The sequence below is a fragment of the Antennarius striatus genome, chromosome 4, assembly GCF_040054535.1.
Source record: "Antennarius striatus isolate MH-2024 chromosome 4, ASM4005453v1, whole genome shotgun sequence".
NCBI lineage: Eukaryota > Metazoa > Chordata > Actinopteri > Lophiiformes > Antennariidae > Antennarius > Antennarius striatus.
In genome coordinates, this window is record NC_090779.1 from 11,692,383 (window position 1) to 11,706,461 (window position 14,079).

The 14,079-nt window shown below is 41.0% G+C and overlaps 2 protein-coding genes across 4 annotated transcripts; one reads left to right on the forward strand and one right to left on the reverse strand.

Moving 5' to 3' along the window:
- Positions 1 to 289: 289 nt before the first annotated feature.
- Positions 290 to 4,883, forward strand: wash1 (WAS protein family homolog 1). Of its 2 annotated transcripts, none has more exons than XM_068314054.1 (11): positions 290 to 426; positions 869 to 1,009; positions 1,606 to 1,717; positions 1,847 to 1,993; positions 2,958 to 3,094; positions 3,196 to 3,331; positions 3,444 to 3,636; positions 3,718 to 3,882; positions 4,084 to 4,242; positions 4,436 to 4,504; positions 4,585 to 4,883. In XM_068314054.1, exons 1-11 carry the CDS (start codon positions 419 to 421, stop codon positions 4,725 to 4,727), a joined length of 1,410 nt encoding a protein of 469 aa, XP_068170155.1. In that variant the 5' UTR covers positions 290 to 418; the 3' UTR covers positions 4,728 to 4,883. The 2 variants fall into 2 exon arrangements, with proteins under 2 accessions (XP_068170155.1, XP_068170154.1); XM_068314053.1 differs by having other exon boundaries at positions 4,433 to 4,504; positions 4,585 to 4,880.
- A 178-nt stretch (positions 4,884 to 5,061) lies between these two features.
- Positions 5,062 to 13,754, reverse strand: ddx11 (DEAD/H (Asp-Glu-Ala-Asp/His) box helicase 11). 2 transcript variants are annotated; one of them, XM_068314052.1, is made up of 27 exons: positions 13,694 to 13,754; positions 13,269 to 13,411; positions 12,984 to 13,187; positions 12,814 to 12,900; positions 12,572 to 12,708; positions 12,419 to 12,476; positions 12,205 to 12,312; positions 11,928 to 12,015; positions 11,467 to 11,666; positions 11,260 to 11,334; positions 10,710 to 10,787; positions 10,589 to 10,635; positions 10,422 to 10,501; positions 10,274 to 10,315; positions 10,129 to 10,196; positions 10,014 to 10,052; positions 9,768 to 9,906; positions 8,135 to 8,269; positions 7,940 to 8,052; positions 7,791 to 7,863; positions 6,798 to 6,901; positions 6,540 to 6,689; positions 6,381 to 6,449; positions 6,118 to 6,303; positions 5,922 to 5,997; positions 5,685 to 5,839; positions 5,452 to 5,607 (listed from the first exon to the last, which is right to left on the reverse strand). In XM_068314052.1, exons 2-27 carry the CDS (start codon positions 13,395 to 13,397, stop codon positions 5,578 to 5,580), a joined length of 2,670 nt encoding a protein of 889 aa, XP_068170153.1. In that variant the 5' UTR covers positions 13,398 to 13,411; positions 13,694 to 13,754; the 3' UTR covers positions 5,452 to 5,577. The 2 variants fall into 2 exon arrangements, with proteins under 2 accessions (XP_068170152.1, XP_068170153.1); XM_068314051.1 differs by having other exon boundaries at positions 5,062 to 5,839.
- Positions 13,755 to 14,079: the final 325 nt, after the last annotated feature.

A 14,079-nucleotide genomic window follows, 5' to 3' on the forward strand; every position in this document is an offset into this window, starting at 1 on the left:
TCTTTTAATAAACGAGATGTGGTTCAAAGACTATATTTAAAAGAGTAAATAAGCTATCTGTCGGGAAATGAAAAGTAATTTATTTTATGGAACTTTTTGAATGTTTGAATAGAAGACCAAATGCATAACGAATTCGGTCAAACCCGTTAACCAAACAATCTAATGTGATGGAACTGATTGTATGTGTATACCATCCTTACGTAACGCACAATTCGGCACTCCGTTCAAGTCGTTGTGCAGTGAGAAAGCAAAGCTGTTCTACTTCCGGCTTGGTCACATGACACGCGAATGCGGAAGTATGAGAACAGACGTTTGGCTAACCAGTGGCGTTAAGGTGTCGCGGAGAGTAATATTGTTATCCTAGCTGCTACTGATCGGATGGTTTCTGAAACTTTTAACCATTAACTAAACTTACTCCATGGTCAGGTAAGACTCATGTGTTCATGCGAACATGTTAACGTTCATCGGTCAATGGACGTGAATCGATGAGTCACGAGACAATGTCTAGCGCAAATATTATGTTGAATTGTTTGGAATGAATTCCCTTTGCTTATAATCAGCGGTGGTATGGCTTCATGGTTATTTAGTATTAGCAAATGACGATGTGGTTTCTTAAAGCAGATGACGGGAAAAGCCCAACGTCGCCACTTTAGAGCGCCTGTACATTCACGTGTGACTCAGATGGTCAGTGGGGGGGGGGTTATTCATTGATATTACCGAGAAATAACCTTCCCACTATTTGACTGCCTTTTAATCAATTCTCAAATTTTTTTATCTTTTGGTTAATAATTAGTTACCCTGGTTAGTTCGTGCACGTACCCTCACATTTTATAAGATTATTAATGTGTTGTGTGTCATTTTTCCTTAGAATGACCCAGAAACGCGGCCTGGAGGGCCAGGTGTACTCGGTGCCTTTTATCCAGCCTGATCTGAGGAGAGAGGAGGCTGTCCATCAGATAGCAGATGCATTGCTCTACCTGGAAGTCATATCTTCAGATATTTTCAGAAGGTATGTTCAGAGTTATTTGCTAATACTTTATGTCCAAAAAGAAGACAACAGTACCCGCACACAAGTGGTGAATGTGTAGTAGATTGCATATCCAAAATGAGGGACCAGTGACTTTTACGTTGGCATCACATTACAGAGCATACAGAAGTTCTCGGTGGTTTAGGTAGCAGTGTCTCTGCAATGTTTGACAGCCATCAACAACAAATGAGAAAAAAATTGCACTTTTGAGGGGCAATATGAAATAGGATGATTTCATTACATCCACGTTAGGTATTGCTCAATGTGTTTTGTCAGATTTAATCGATTTTAGTATGCTATATTCTGAGTCCATATCTTAAGTCACTTTTTATGACACTACTTTTAAAATAGATGGTCCCTCTGACACTTTGAAAACGGAGAAAGTGTGTCCTGTAGCTACATGGAAAGAGGGACCATTTTACAAATTGCTCTATAGAAATACCCTTTCAAAAGTGGACTAGGATTTTGCCCTCATGAAGAATGGATTGTGTATTGAGGTCCTAGACATGTTGAATTGTGTATATACCTATGTTATGTCCGTAATCATGTTGCCACATGTATGCTTCTGGTGTCTCCAGGGTGTCTGATAGTGTTGAGAAGAACCGCTGCCAGCTGCAGAGCATAACCGACCGGATCAGACTGGCTCAGGCTCGTGTTGACAAGATCAAAGGCAGTAAGAAGGCCACCAAGGTAACACAGTTCATTCACTCTGGGTGGCAACTCCACACAGTGCATGGAATACAAACGCCTTAAAGTGACCAGACCATCTATAACTACACCCGTTATATCTTCATTACATCACGTCTTTAATGTTTGTAGGTTTTCTCTAGTGCCAAGTACCCTGCACCAGATCGACTACAGGATTACTCTTCAATCTTTACTGAGGCTGTAGATCCCTCCTCTCAAACTCGATCCCGACATAGGATACAGAATAAACTTCGACCTTTTGATGAGAAGGCCTTACAGGTAAGATGAATACATTAAAATAACAATTACTCTATATTAGGATTTTCGACAAGCAACGCCACCAATTTGAAAATTTTAAAAAATGAAATGACGCTCAGTAGAGCATATACCTCCACTGATGTCTCTGTCACTTTTTAAATGTTCAAAAACACTGAAACCCATCTGAAAGCGTTCTATATTAGCTGCACATTGGTGATAGTTTCAAGTGTCTGCATTTGCTATTATACAGCTGCAGGGAATAGAAGACCACCTTTGAAAGCAAATTTAAATCTGTTGGATCAAGATTTTTGTGTGGAAACTGCACCAAATTGCTCACACTCATAGTTAACAACCTTTAAATACCCATGCTGGGCTGCTGATCTCACAGTGTGACTGAACAGCGTGTGTGCGCCGTGGTGACTGAAGAGAGCGCGGGAGCCTCAGAGCGTGAGTACTGTGGCTGGAGGGAATGCCCGCGTTACCCGGACATTGTGGTCGTAAAGTCGGTCGGTCGTAAGTTGCATAGGTCGTAAGTCGACGACTACCTGTACATCTCAGCTTCACATTTAAAAAGAAACATGCAATGTATGAGTTTGGATTTATTTTTCATTTATTTGCCAAAGAGGGTGTGTAGGTTTTTCAGCGCAGTCTTCTGCATTAAACCACAGTGTTCTGATATTTTCTTAGCAAACATTAAAAACACACACAGACCTATTTTTCTTTACATGTACGTGGTCTTGGTAATGTGTATTTATCCAAGTGGGAGAAAAATAAAAACAGTGCTGGCAATTTTCTAAGGTGCAGAACTGCCTTATTTAATCTGCCCCTGAAGAAATTTCTCCCACCATATCATTTGGTATTGCAGTGTTTGTGAGTTTGCACGCTGCTGTGTGTACAAGCATTTTGGTTGTGTTTGTGATTTATGCTATTCAATATTTAGTTGACATTTTCCGCATCTCCTGTCACTCCATGTCGTGCCTTTCAGGAGAAGCTGATTTATTTCCCAGTATGTGTGACCAAAAAGAAGAAGTCTGAAGATGAGACGGAGGAGGGGCTGGGCAGTCTGCCACGCAACATCTCATCCGTCAGCTCCCTATTGCTCTTCAACACTACAGAAAACCTGTGAGTTCACACACAAGTAGCCTCAGATGCTAGTTGCAGACACAAATGAGATTAAAATTGTTTTATTATATCTATCTTTGGATTTTTTTGTGTTTTAAAAGATACAAGAAATATGTGTTCCTTGATCCTCTGGCGGGAGCAGTAACAAAAACACACACAACGCTAGAAACAGAAAAAGAGGAGAAACCGTTTGAAGCACCATTGTCCATTACAAAGAGAGAGCAACTGGAAAGACAGGTGCTCAACGTTCTCTTCCAATGGAAACAATTACTTGCTCTGACTTATTTATTTGTGATATTCATAATGATACATTTACTGACTAACGTTGATAATATTTTGTGTCTGACAGACTGCAGATTCATATTTTTATGTGCCAGACTTGGGCCAAGTGCCTGAGATAGATGTGCCTTCTTACTTACCCGACCTGCCAGGCATCGCAGACGACCTGTCGTACAGCGCAGACCTAGGGCCCGGCTTCGCCCCATCAGGACCCACACACAACATCCCAGAGCTGCCCTTCTTCTCCGAGAGCAACGCGCCCGGTACCCAGCCACACTCTACACCATCCCTTTATGGTTAATATTCACTCTGTGTTCATCAGCTCACTTTTCACATCATTTCAGGTCTTCAGCTACAACCTAATGTTGCACCACCTCCACCGCCTCCTCCCCCACCTCCTCCTCCTGGGCCTGCTATTCCTGCAGGAGTTCCCCCTCCTCCCCCACCACCACCTCCTCCACCACCTCCTGTCTACGGCCCCACAGAAGTCTCTCAGGCACAGAGTTCAGGTTTGTCACAAGCATGCAAGAAAATCTTACTCTACTCGTCTGCTCACCTCGGGACTTGAAAGAATATGATTTAGCACAACCGTTAAAAAGTAGCCACACGCAAACACAGAGCAACCTTATTCAGTCACTGCAATTAGATTAGCCTGTTAATGTGAGTAACATTAACAGGCTGCCATCCTTGATTGTCTCTTTTGGCTGCAGGCCCTGTGTCTGGTGCTCCCAGCGAGGTGGTTCAGCCGTCAGATGGCCGTGCCAACCTCTTGGAGTCTATACGCAATGCTGGAGGCATAGGCAAAGCAAAGTTACGCAATGTCAAAGAGCGGAAGATGGAGAAGAAAAAGCAGAAGGAACAAGAGCAAGGTGTCCAGTTATTTTAGCGAAGTGATGGGAAAGTCATGGAACCAGAGCAGTGCTTAGTGGAGACTGTTGTTACCAACCAGTTAAAAAGTCTTGCTGTAATAGCTGTTCAAAAAAAAAAGTAGGAAATGACTGAATGGCATTAAAAATGTTTACTGACTGCATATTTATTTCACTGTCTCTTTGTGTTCAGCAGTGGGAGCTGCGTCTAGTGGAGGAGACTTTATGTCTGATCTCTTCAATAAACTTGCCATGCGAAGAAAGGGTGAGAATCCTTTTCTTTTTAAATTGATGCCTGTCGTTTTGACTTCAGACAGTAACTCATGTGTCCTGTCACGTCTGCAGGTATATCTGGAAAGGGTCCTGCAGGGGGTGAAGTGGGCGATGTCCCCGCTGGTACGGGTGGTGCGTTTGCCAGGATGTCAGATGTAATCCCACCGCTACCTGCCCCACATTCAACAACAGACGATGATGATTGGGAAGCGTAAAACATTTTAACACTTTAAGCTTCGATCGTGAAAACATGACACTGTTGGATAATTTTGTGTACAAAAGAGAAATCCGTAAGATAATATGTCCTGCTAATAGACACTTTCAATGTACATTGGTCAAATTGTTTCATAATAAGAGTTGTGGTTTGTCTCCCAAATGAAATAAAATGCCAAGACTCCAAAAATGTATTCAAGATTTGTTTATTGATAATATTCAGTGAAAAACATTTTCAAAGAAAATAAACAAGCAAACCCACAAAACTCACTGAAATCCTCAAGTAACAACTCTATTAAATAGTGGTGTTCTGCATTACATTTCACTTTACATTAACAATTTTAAATATTTAGTATCTTTGAGTGTATGTCAGTCACAAGCAGCACTCCAGAATGTATTCATTTAATAATTTTTGCTTTTTATATTTTCCAATTTGAATTATAACACAAAGCATGACCAATATTTCCCAGCCAAACTAAAAAAATGCTTCTTTTGCACTCTGTCAGCAGTGCCCCAACAAATATTTGTATTTATTTGTATTTTCTATTTTATCTTCACTACAGTACTTTAAATTAAACATGTCAGCTTGTTATTAAAGTTGGATTGTTTTGTTCACTAGAGTAATGTACTGAAAATTGAAAAACTGTCACCCTTGTTGACCTTTAAAACACAAGCCAGTAACACACACAGGTCTGAGGGATTGGACTGAGGAACTCATTTCACAGGCCCTTTAATTATGTTAGTGCCTTTTTGCTTGAACATGTCTGATTATTTGGGCTGCTGAGGAGTCGCATCGGGTTTCCTCCGAACCACGGTCTTGTAAAGTTTAATTCTAGGAGCCGTCTGTATAAACTACACTTGCTTCTTCCTCTCCAAGAAGAACTGGGAAAGAACATTGCGTCAGTACATTTTAGACACGAGGTTTGCGTGTGGAGAGATTGGGACAACTTGCTTCTCACCTTCCGTAGTGCGGCGAAAGCAGGGCCAAAAGTTGTGTGTGTGCTGGTGCGTTCTTTGATCCATGTGGGAAGTTTAGAGAGCGTAGTGGGTCGAGAGTAACGTTTGTCACACAGGACCATGGTGGAATAGTCGCCACGGTGACGTATAGCTCTACCTTTGGGTATATTAAATCAGACAAATGCATATTGATCACACTATCTAACCAGATGATAAATTAATTCAAACTGCATCATTACCGATGGACTGATTGACTGCCTTCATGCAGAGATTTTCTATCAGTGCTTGGCCAGGACTCCTCCCTCCAGTGTGAGGCTTGGAAAAACAAGATGATGAAAAAGATACTATAAATAATGCTATAAATAAAAATGTACTTCATCTCGTGTAACAGTGGTTTTTGGTTTATGGATACCACAATGGACAGTGGAGTCTCACCAGGTGTTTGTCCAAATAGGACATCTTTTCCTGCAGCTCTGGGGACTTAATATTGGGGTACGGCATTCCTACCATCACCACACACCTGCCCAGGTCATCAGAGAAATTGATACCTTCACTCATCTTGCCTCCGACCACGGAGAGGAGCATGGAGCCAGTGAGCCCGCCGCGATCCACAGCACACCTCTAATGAAAGGAGATGAATAAATAATGTACTAATGAATGTCCTGTCATTGCTCGGTGGTGAGAGCTGTATTTTTTACCTGGATACAGCGGGAGAACTCGCTCAGCACCTGCTCAACCTGGCTGGCTTTTTTTGGCTCCTGGAAGATCTGAATAAGTAACATACAGTTATCTCAATTTCTTGAGTTAAAACATGATAACACGATAGGTTTTTGAAAGAAATCATGGAGGTGATGTACTTTCTTCTTGTTAGCCAGGCGAGTCAGTGCTCCGCTGGTTTCCCAGTGAGAAATGATCCGTCTCAAGTACTCATAAGATGGAAAGAAGCACACTACGCCGCCCGGAACTACGTTGCAAATGTTGGAGAGAATGCGCCCCATCTCGTCCATCTGCCAGTAAATAAGCACACATTCACTGTAATGCTTGTGTGAGCAATGCAGCTACGTTCAGGAACATTACAGCAGGAAATTGGAACGGGAGAGAATGAGCATTGTTACCATGCGTGGAGAGCCTCTGTTCTGGAAGGTGAAATCAAGCTCTTGACCTGATGGACCGCTACACAAGACGAGGGGAAGAATGTTCTCTGGAGGAATAACATGACCTACAACGATACCAGGGTCAAAAGTGTAATATTAAAAATGCAATAAAATGCATGTAGTATGAAACAAAAATAAAGTTTTATTCCATGCTAATAAAAAGTAAAAGATCTTGAAAGAGAATGATACTTGTAAAAGTCTTCATTGGATGAATTAAGGAAGGCTACACTGTTTTCAAATTGGTCTGGTAATTTTGACCAAAAATAACCCATATTCCGTTCCTTGTCAACTTTTAAAGATTACCTTAAATTTAACCAGTAACCAACAACCCTTCTGGTCTTCTATCAGGTGTTTGTCAGGGGTCATATCTCTACAGTTCAGAAATGCGACATTATTTTCTCTAGATACTGGAAGGCATCCCGTCTCCACAGAAACAATGTAAAATTGTCCAGCTTGAAGGCCGTCAGTTTCATATTGTTTTGGCACATTCTAAGCTATGAAGAGTGCCAACAGCCTGTAGTAGTAATGGATCAGGCCTGATTCTGGGTTACTCTTGGTCTATCAGGCAGGGGGTGGCTACAAAAACCTGGTGTCCATGCTCTTTTATGGAATGACTGGTACTCTAAAACCCGAATATTACGTGGAAGACCTCCTCTGCAGATTGCCATGGCCTTCTTACAGATACCATGGTCTTCGTGGTCAGTTCTGATGGAATTATATACTGTAATCTTTCATCTCCATCCCTTCAACCAAAAACATGTCTCTTTTTTTTAGTCAGTCAGAGTGCAGTTAACACTCATGCTACATAACATTTACGTTTCTGCCAATCATTGTATTATTTAACAAAAACAAAAAAAATCCCACAAACAGAAATACTGATAAACACATCACTGAGAGTGCATTATAAAAAAACACTCCATCAAGTCTTGCGGTGTTATAAAATGGGTCACTCACCACAGGAAAATTCAGTGATGCGCTCCTCTCTCACTCCCGCTGCAAACAGTAACTCTTGTTTGAAGTCTGAAACCTACATACAACATATTTTACACTTTTAAAATGTACCAAACAAAGTCTTTATTTATTTATGAATGAAAGTAACTTACTGGCTGCATGGTTCCTCCTGCGATGATGACTGCTCTGCACTCCTTCAGCACCTGGGCAAAGTGGACTGCTGGGTTCAGCAGCAGGAACTTGATGCTGCACTCTGACAAAGTCCCTGGACATAAAACAAATGGGAAGTTATACAATTTAATTTCATTGCAATATTTTCATTTGGTGTTGTGCTTTAAAATTGGTACCTTGTCTGTATACCACCACTCTGCCATCAGTGTTACTGTTGGTGAGAGCCATGAAGAAACCCTCCACCTGCATCATGGGAGAGGCAGAAAGTACTCTCTCTGCCTCAGTCGACCCCTGCTGGTCACCCAGTGTCACTGCATACACGATAACAGACCAGACAGTTAAATAATAATAATAATAATATTAATACTTTATTTATCCCTCTTGGGGAAATTCTTTTAACAATAACAATAACAAACAATAACAACAATCATGACATCTACAGTATCTTCCTACCTATCCTAAACTACACAACACTTAATGTCATTATTAACATTGTGTAATAATCACATTGCACCACAAACCATTAAACTATTGTAAATTGGCCATACAAACATAAGGAGACTTGCAAGGTTCTAATTTTCTGTGACAACTCCTTTAACTCCTACCGCATTGATTTTTTTAAACAAATGTTGCTACGAACATTATATTTCAATCACAAAATGGTGACATACAATCAATGTATAACCTTTACCAAAAAGTAGGCACCAAATCAAACTAATCAATAAAATGGTGGCCCAAAGAAGATAATGTGTCCCATTTGATATGAATGCTGCTATAACATCGTTTATTACAGAGTATGAAATGCATGACTAATATTTCAATGTTTTAATTGTCAATATCGATGTCAGAATCACATACCTAAAACTAAAAGTTGAAAAGCAGAGGGCTAAACCAACTGTGGTTACCCAAAGTAATCAAATGAGGATGATTTGCTGCATATCATACACACTGCAGTCTGCAATGGAAGTTGCAGAACAACGATCTACAGATAGTCGTCAACTTACGACCTATGCGACTTACGACCGACATGACTTTGCGACCACAATGTCCGGGCAAAGCCCACTACTGATGGGCTGGGCTGCTTGGGAGGCTGTGATGGAGAAATGTATGAATGGCGTATGGAAAAACTGTGTCAAGCGTTATGTGAACTCTTCTGCTGGATTTGAAAGTGACGAAGAACTTGATCAGATTTGGGAGAAAATAGTGAAACAAACGACGCTTTCCGTCCATATCGTGAAATTTATGAGGAGAAAAAGAAAAGAACAAGTCAGATAAAGCTCACAATGTTTATGAAAAGATCGTCTCCCGCTCCCACCAACCCACGCGCTGCCACAGCTGATGATCCGGATGACCCACAGCCAAGCACCAGCACCAGTGATGCTGGATTGAATTTTTACTTAAGAGTCGATTTACGACCAAGTCAAATTACAACCAATCTGTCGGGACCAATCGCGGTCGTAAGTCGACGACTACCTGTATCACAATATTGTGAATCCCCTTGTCTGTGCCCTTTACCATTATGGTCACGTGGGAGACTTTTAGAGTAGCAGTACAACTACTGTATTTCTCACACTTCAAAGGTGAAGTCAGTGTCAGGGCTCCTGTGAAATGTGAATTCAGAGCAAATTTCAGTCACATTGTTGCCTAAAAATGGTTCATTTTCTTCTGAAATTAACCATTTTCTGCCTTTCTCAACTTGCAATAGGATCTTGTATTTACTTGAATAAACAAAGTCAAATCAGCACTGAGGATACCCATCTATAAGATGTCTTTTAATATGTCGGGTGACGTGAACACAAGCCCACTGACCCGGCACAGTGCCCTGGCTGCTCTGTAGGGTTTGAAGGTAGCGCTGTAAGCCCTCGGTGCGTCGGTTCTCCTTGTTGGGGGCGCTCTGTGTGTGTAGACTCACACCTGATCCTGCATACTTCTCCACAAAGCCACCCAACTGCAAAGAAGAAACACATGTGGTTTTACAGCAGGTCATCATCTGAACTGCATGGCATTTACATGAGGCACAAAGTAATACTGTATATAAGTGCATACCATACTTACCTTTCTGCTGATCATGCTCTTCTCAAAGTATCTCTGTAACTAAAGAGAGAGTGTTGTTGAAAAAGGTTTCGGAGTCATTGTGATTTTAAGAGCATTGTAAATTTAGTTTACCTACCTTAAACAAATTAATATTGTCGATCTGAGCTTCGAAGAGAAAATTGTTGATGGTCAGCATTTCACTGCCTAAAAGAGTGAAAGTTAATGGTTGTCAGCTCATGTGTTTATCAGAGCATGTTCCTGTGAATGCGTTACAGACGGACCTGTTTGGGTAGTCTGATTCTGTGGATTCTGCCCCACCTTACCTGCAAGGATAACATTTTTATCATAATTCAAAATGCCATATCCACCATTGTACTCTGATTGAAGATTACCAATAATCCAAACTCATTAAAGACAAAATATATTCACCTCCCAGAACCCGGACAAGTCCCTCAATCACAAACAGAATCTGTTTGATGTACATCAGGTTCTTTGCCTTCAGTCTGCTCCTGGAAACGGATCAGGAGTCAGGAAGGTGGTGCAGCTCTACATTTGTGAATGAATGCACTGTCCAGGGTTCAGGTGTGTGTACTTACTTATAGCGATCAACATATTGGGTGAGCTGAGAGTGAGCACGACAAAGCTGTGAAAGATCCACATTTTAGCATGTTAAAGGGAACACGCATCATGAAAACCTTTATTTCATAGAATACTTACCTGTGCTCCAGTTAGCTCTGCACTGTGTATACATGAGAGTGTGTCACTGAGATTGTGAGCCTCATCTATGATCACCACCTGTAAGCAAAATTTGTCCTATTAGTATAAAGCCAGACTGATTCTTTTAGATCACAGAATGATTATCTCTCAGGGCTCTAAAAGGTGGTGGCCTATAGACACGGAAGAAGTGATCAGATTTTGAAATTACTGTACAGTATATGGATAATGGTATGAATGCAAGACATCATTTGTAGCCTTGGTGGAGATGCATACTTTCTTAGTGCTCCTCTAGTTGGTTTTTTTGCATGTTATGTTTTGAATACTTTGTTTGTGCATTTTGTGGAGATGTTTTCTTCATGTGATTCTTTTTTTTTTAAGTTGCAGTAGAGATGAGATAAGATCTCATGAGATGCATGAGATCTCATGGCTGTTTGAAACTGATCAATGTATGGCAGAATTACTGAAACAGTATGAAACACACCATTATACCAGTTTATGCTTTTGGTCAGAGTATTACTGCTGTGTGCCAGAGGTTATGATACTGGTTTACCTGATCTTTCAGCTGAACTCCAGCTGCCCTTCTTGTAGCCTCATGAAGCAAGATTTGGTAGGGCAATACCACCAACTATACAGACGCAATAAACATCAATCATAAACATCAATAATTGCATGTAAAATTATAGAAATAATAAATATACTTAATCAGCTACTGCTCAAAAGGTTAACTTTAAGAAATGTATGAAAAACCAAGAGTGACCTGTGCAGCAGGAACAGCGAGGCGTGAGGAGTAGTATGGACATGAGAGTGTTTCTTTGCCCAGTTTCAGCAGCTGCTCGATATCATGGACCGCCCCCAGAATGTCATCCCTCATCTGCTGCAGTGCTGAAGCCTTAATGTAGGGACACACACTCTTTGCTGCGCTGCGCTTACGTTTCACACCATCTTCATGCTGCTTCTCTACAACATGGACAAACAAGGAACTTTTGAATTGTGTATTGTGGCAAGTTTTCCATTTTTGTGTCTAATTTGTTTGTAACTCCTTCCAATAGATGCCAGTCTTGGCCAAGAGACACTCAAAATACATATTAAATCTCAAATATTTTCTTAGACAAAATTAAATTTAAATGAAATGATGAAAATGTAATAAACTTGAGGGGAAATGGAAATGTTCTTCAGTAGAATAAGGAGCTATGGGGTCAGTGTGAGAGGGGCTCTTACCATGTTTGTTTTTCTGCATCTCCAGGCAGCGGTCGTTCATGCGCTGGACGCTGCCCAGCTGCCGTACCTCCTCGTTGATGCACAAATTCTGGAAAGGGCACACCTTTATGTTTACTGGGAAAATACTGTCAGATATCATGGTTAATGTTCTAGATCATCCCAGCAACCTACATACAAATACGCCCCACCAATCAACAGCTGTTGTCCAAATTTAAATGACAGTAAAGATATCAATTTATTATATACTGGCTTTATTTTTGTGTGTGACTGTAGATACCTGCCGGGAGCCCAGTGTGACGAGACTGATCTCACCGCTGAAAGGGCTCTTTTGAACCTCGTGGACAAACTGGGTCAGCTGAGAGTGAGTGCGACTGCAGTAGTAAATCTAAGAAGATACACATGCATATTTTACTTCAGTGTAATGCATGACACTGTTTAGTATATCACTGACACTTTTTTCAGATTCAATTGGAAATATATCTCTCACACACCTTAGTCACATGCTCTTCTACCAGTTCATCATCTATGTCATCCTCAGCAGCACTAAACCTGAGCATGAGAGCAATACTGTAATTGTTCCTTTATAATTCTCAGTGTGATGTAATGTCCAAAATGACTGACAACCACTACGGGACTTTCCCAACCTGTTTCTGGTCTTTGACTCGTCATCACTCTCATATTCTGGAACAACAAGGTCCTCATCTTCACAACCTTGTTCAGACTCTGTCTGTTCCTCTTTACTGAGCTGGAGCAACTTGAACGCCTCCTCATCTTCACAGTTCTGCAATCACATCACATATCCAGAAATTTGTAAATTGACTGAGTTATAACGACTTGACTTCCAAAGCTTGGGATCTTAAACACAGTAATGTATCATATCACTCACTTTCCTTTTCATTGCGAACTTTAGTTGAACGTTGTTTCTAATCATTTCCAATCTTTCTTCCCGCTTCTTTCTTTTCAATTCTTCCTCCTAACATGGAAAAAACAAAACATAACAAAACTTCCAAGGAATCCATATCTAGGACACACATTAAAGTATAATGAAACTCTCACTTTCAGCTTTGACACCAAATCACGTTCAGCCTTTTTTTGAACAAAGTCAGTGATCCAGTCAGGCTCGGCTGAGGAGGACTGGGCAGCAGAGGTGGACAGAGCTGCTTCTCCTTCCTGCAGCAAAGCAGCTTTTTCCTGTCTTCTCTTCTCCTCATAGTCTGTGAGCCAGCTCAGCGCTCCACATATCAAACTCAGAGATTTTCCCTGCATTACAGGACATAAGTAATGAAAATACAAAATCACTCAATGGTGTAGTCTGTTTTATGTGTATGCGGACACACACACCGTTCCAGTTGGACTTTCGAAGATGCCAACTTTGCCCTGGTCGAGTGCATTGTACAGGGCTTGCATGAACTGCTCCTGGATGCTGTAGGGTTGGTAGGGAAAAGGAAAATGATCCCTTCCACTTTCCATGCTCCTGGGCCTGCCTGAAATACGACAAATGCGTTAAGATTCAACATTTTATTTATCTGCCATGCAAAAACAGTTCCAGAAACGAAACAAATCGCTCAACAACTGAGCTTTCCTATTACTGTACAACTGACGTCATTCGGCAAAGTTTTGATTATAAACGTGTTCACTGAGAACTCTTCAGGTGATTTGTTAACCTAAATACAAATCTCCAGCCCTTAGCTATAATAGCATCTAGCTGTCGTATAACCAATCTATTTCGGGTCCTAACATTACAAAAACAATGTCACTATACTTACTGCAGATGCCCTTAAAAGAGATTTTTACTTGCGTATTTCAGAATATTATTGTCCGGGTTGTTCAACTACCCGCCAACAGAACGGAGTAAGCACAGAATCTGACCAATGGGGTGTGAGACGAAATAAAGATTGCGTGTTTTATTGTACGTGAGAAATTGCTTGGGCGGGGCTATGCAAGTCTATAGGCAATTTAGCTCTTTTGAAACTTTTTTGTGCTTCTAGCCTATTTTTAGATTTTAACTTTAACTTACAGTATACGATTGTTTGGTTAAAAAGTGCATAATATATCCTTAAATAACGCATCTGGCCTTATTTGTGTGTGTGCACCGCCCTTTTGAGAGATGCGTATAACATTATGTAACGCCCAAAGTAAGCTGACCCCCGTG

What these genes read in the sequence shown, in the direction of transcription:
- ddx11 (XM_068314051.1), bottom strand. Translation starts at nt 13,397, where the DNA reads ATGGAAAGTGGAAGGGATCATTTTCCTTTTCCCTACCAACCCTACAGC. An exon ending in GAATCAGACTACCCAAACAG is followed by an intron (nt 10,197 to 10,273) that starts GTCCGTCTGTAA and finishes TCACTCTTTTAG; the next exon opens with GCAGTGAAATGCTGACCATC. An exon ending in AGAGCATGATCAGCAGAAAG is followed by an intron (nt 9,907 to 10,013) that starts GTAAGTATGGTA and finishes TCTTCTTTGCAG; the next exon opens with TTGGGTGGCTTTGTGGAGAA.
- wash1 (XM_068314053.1), top strand. An exon ending in CTCCGAGAGCAACGCGCCCG is followed by an intron (nt 3,637 to 3,717) that starts GTACCCAGCCAC and finishes ACATCATTTCAG; the next exon opens with GTCTTCAGCTACAACCTAAT. An exon ending in ACTTGCCATGCGAAGAAAGG is followed by an intron (nt 4,505 to 4,584) that starts GTGAGAATCCTT and finishes TCACGTCTGCAG; the next exon opens with GTATATCTGGAAAGGGTCCT.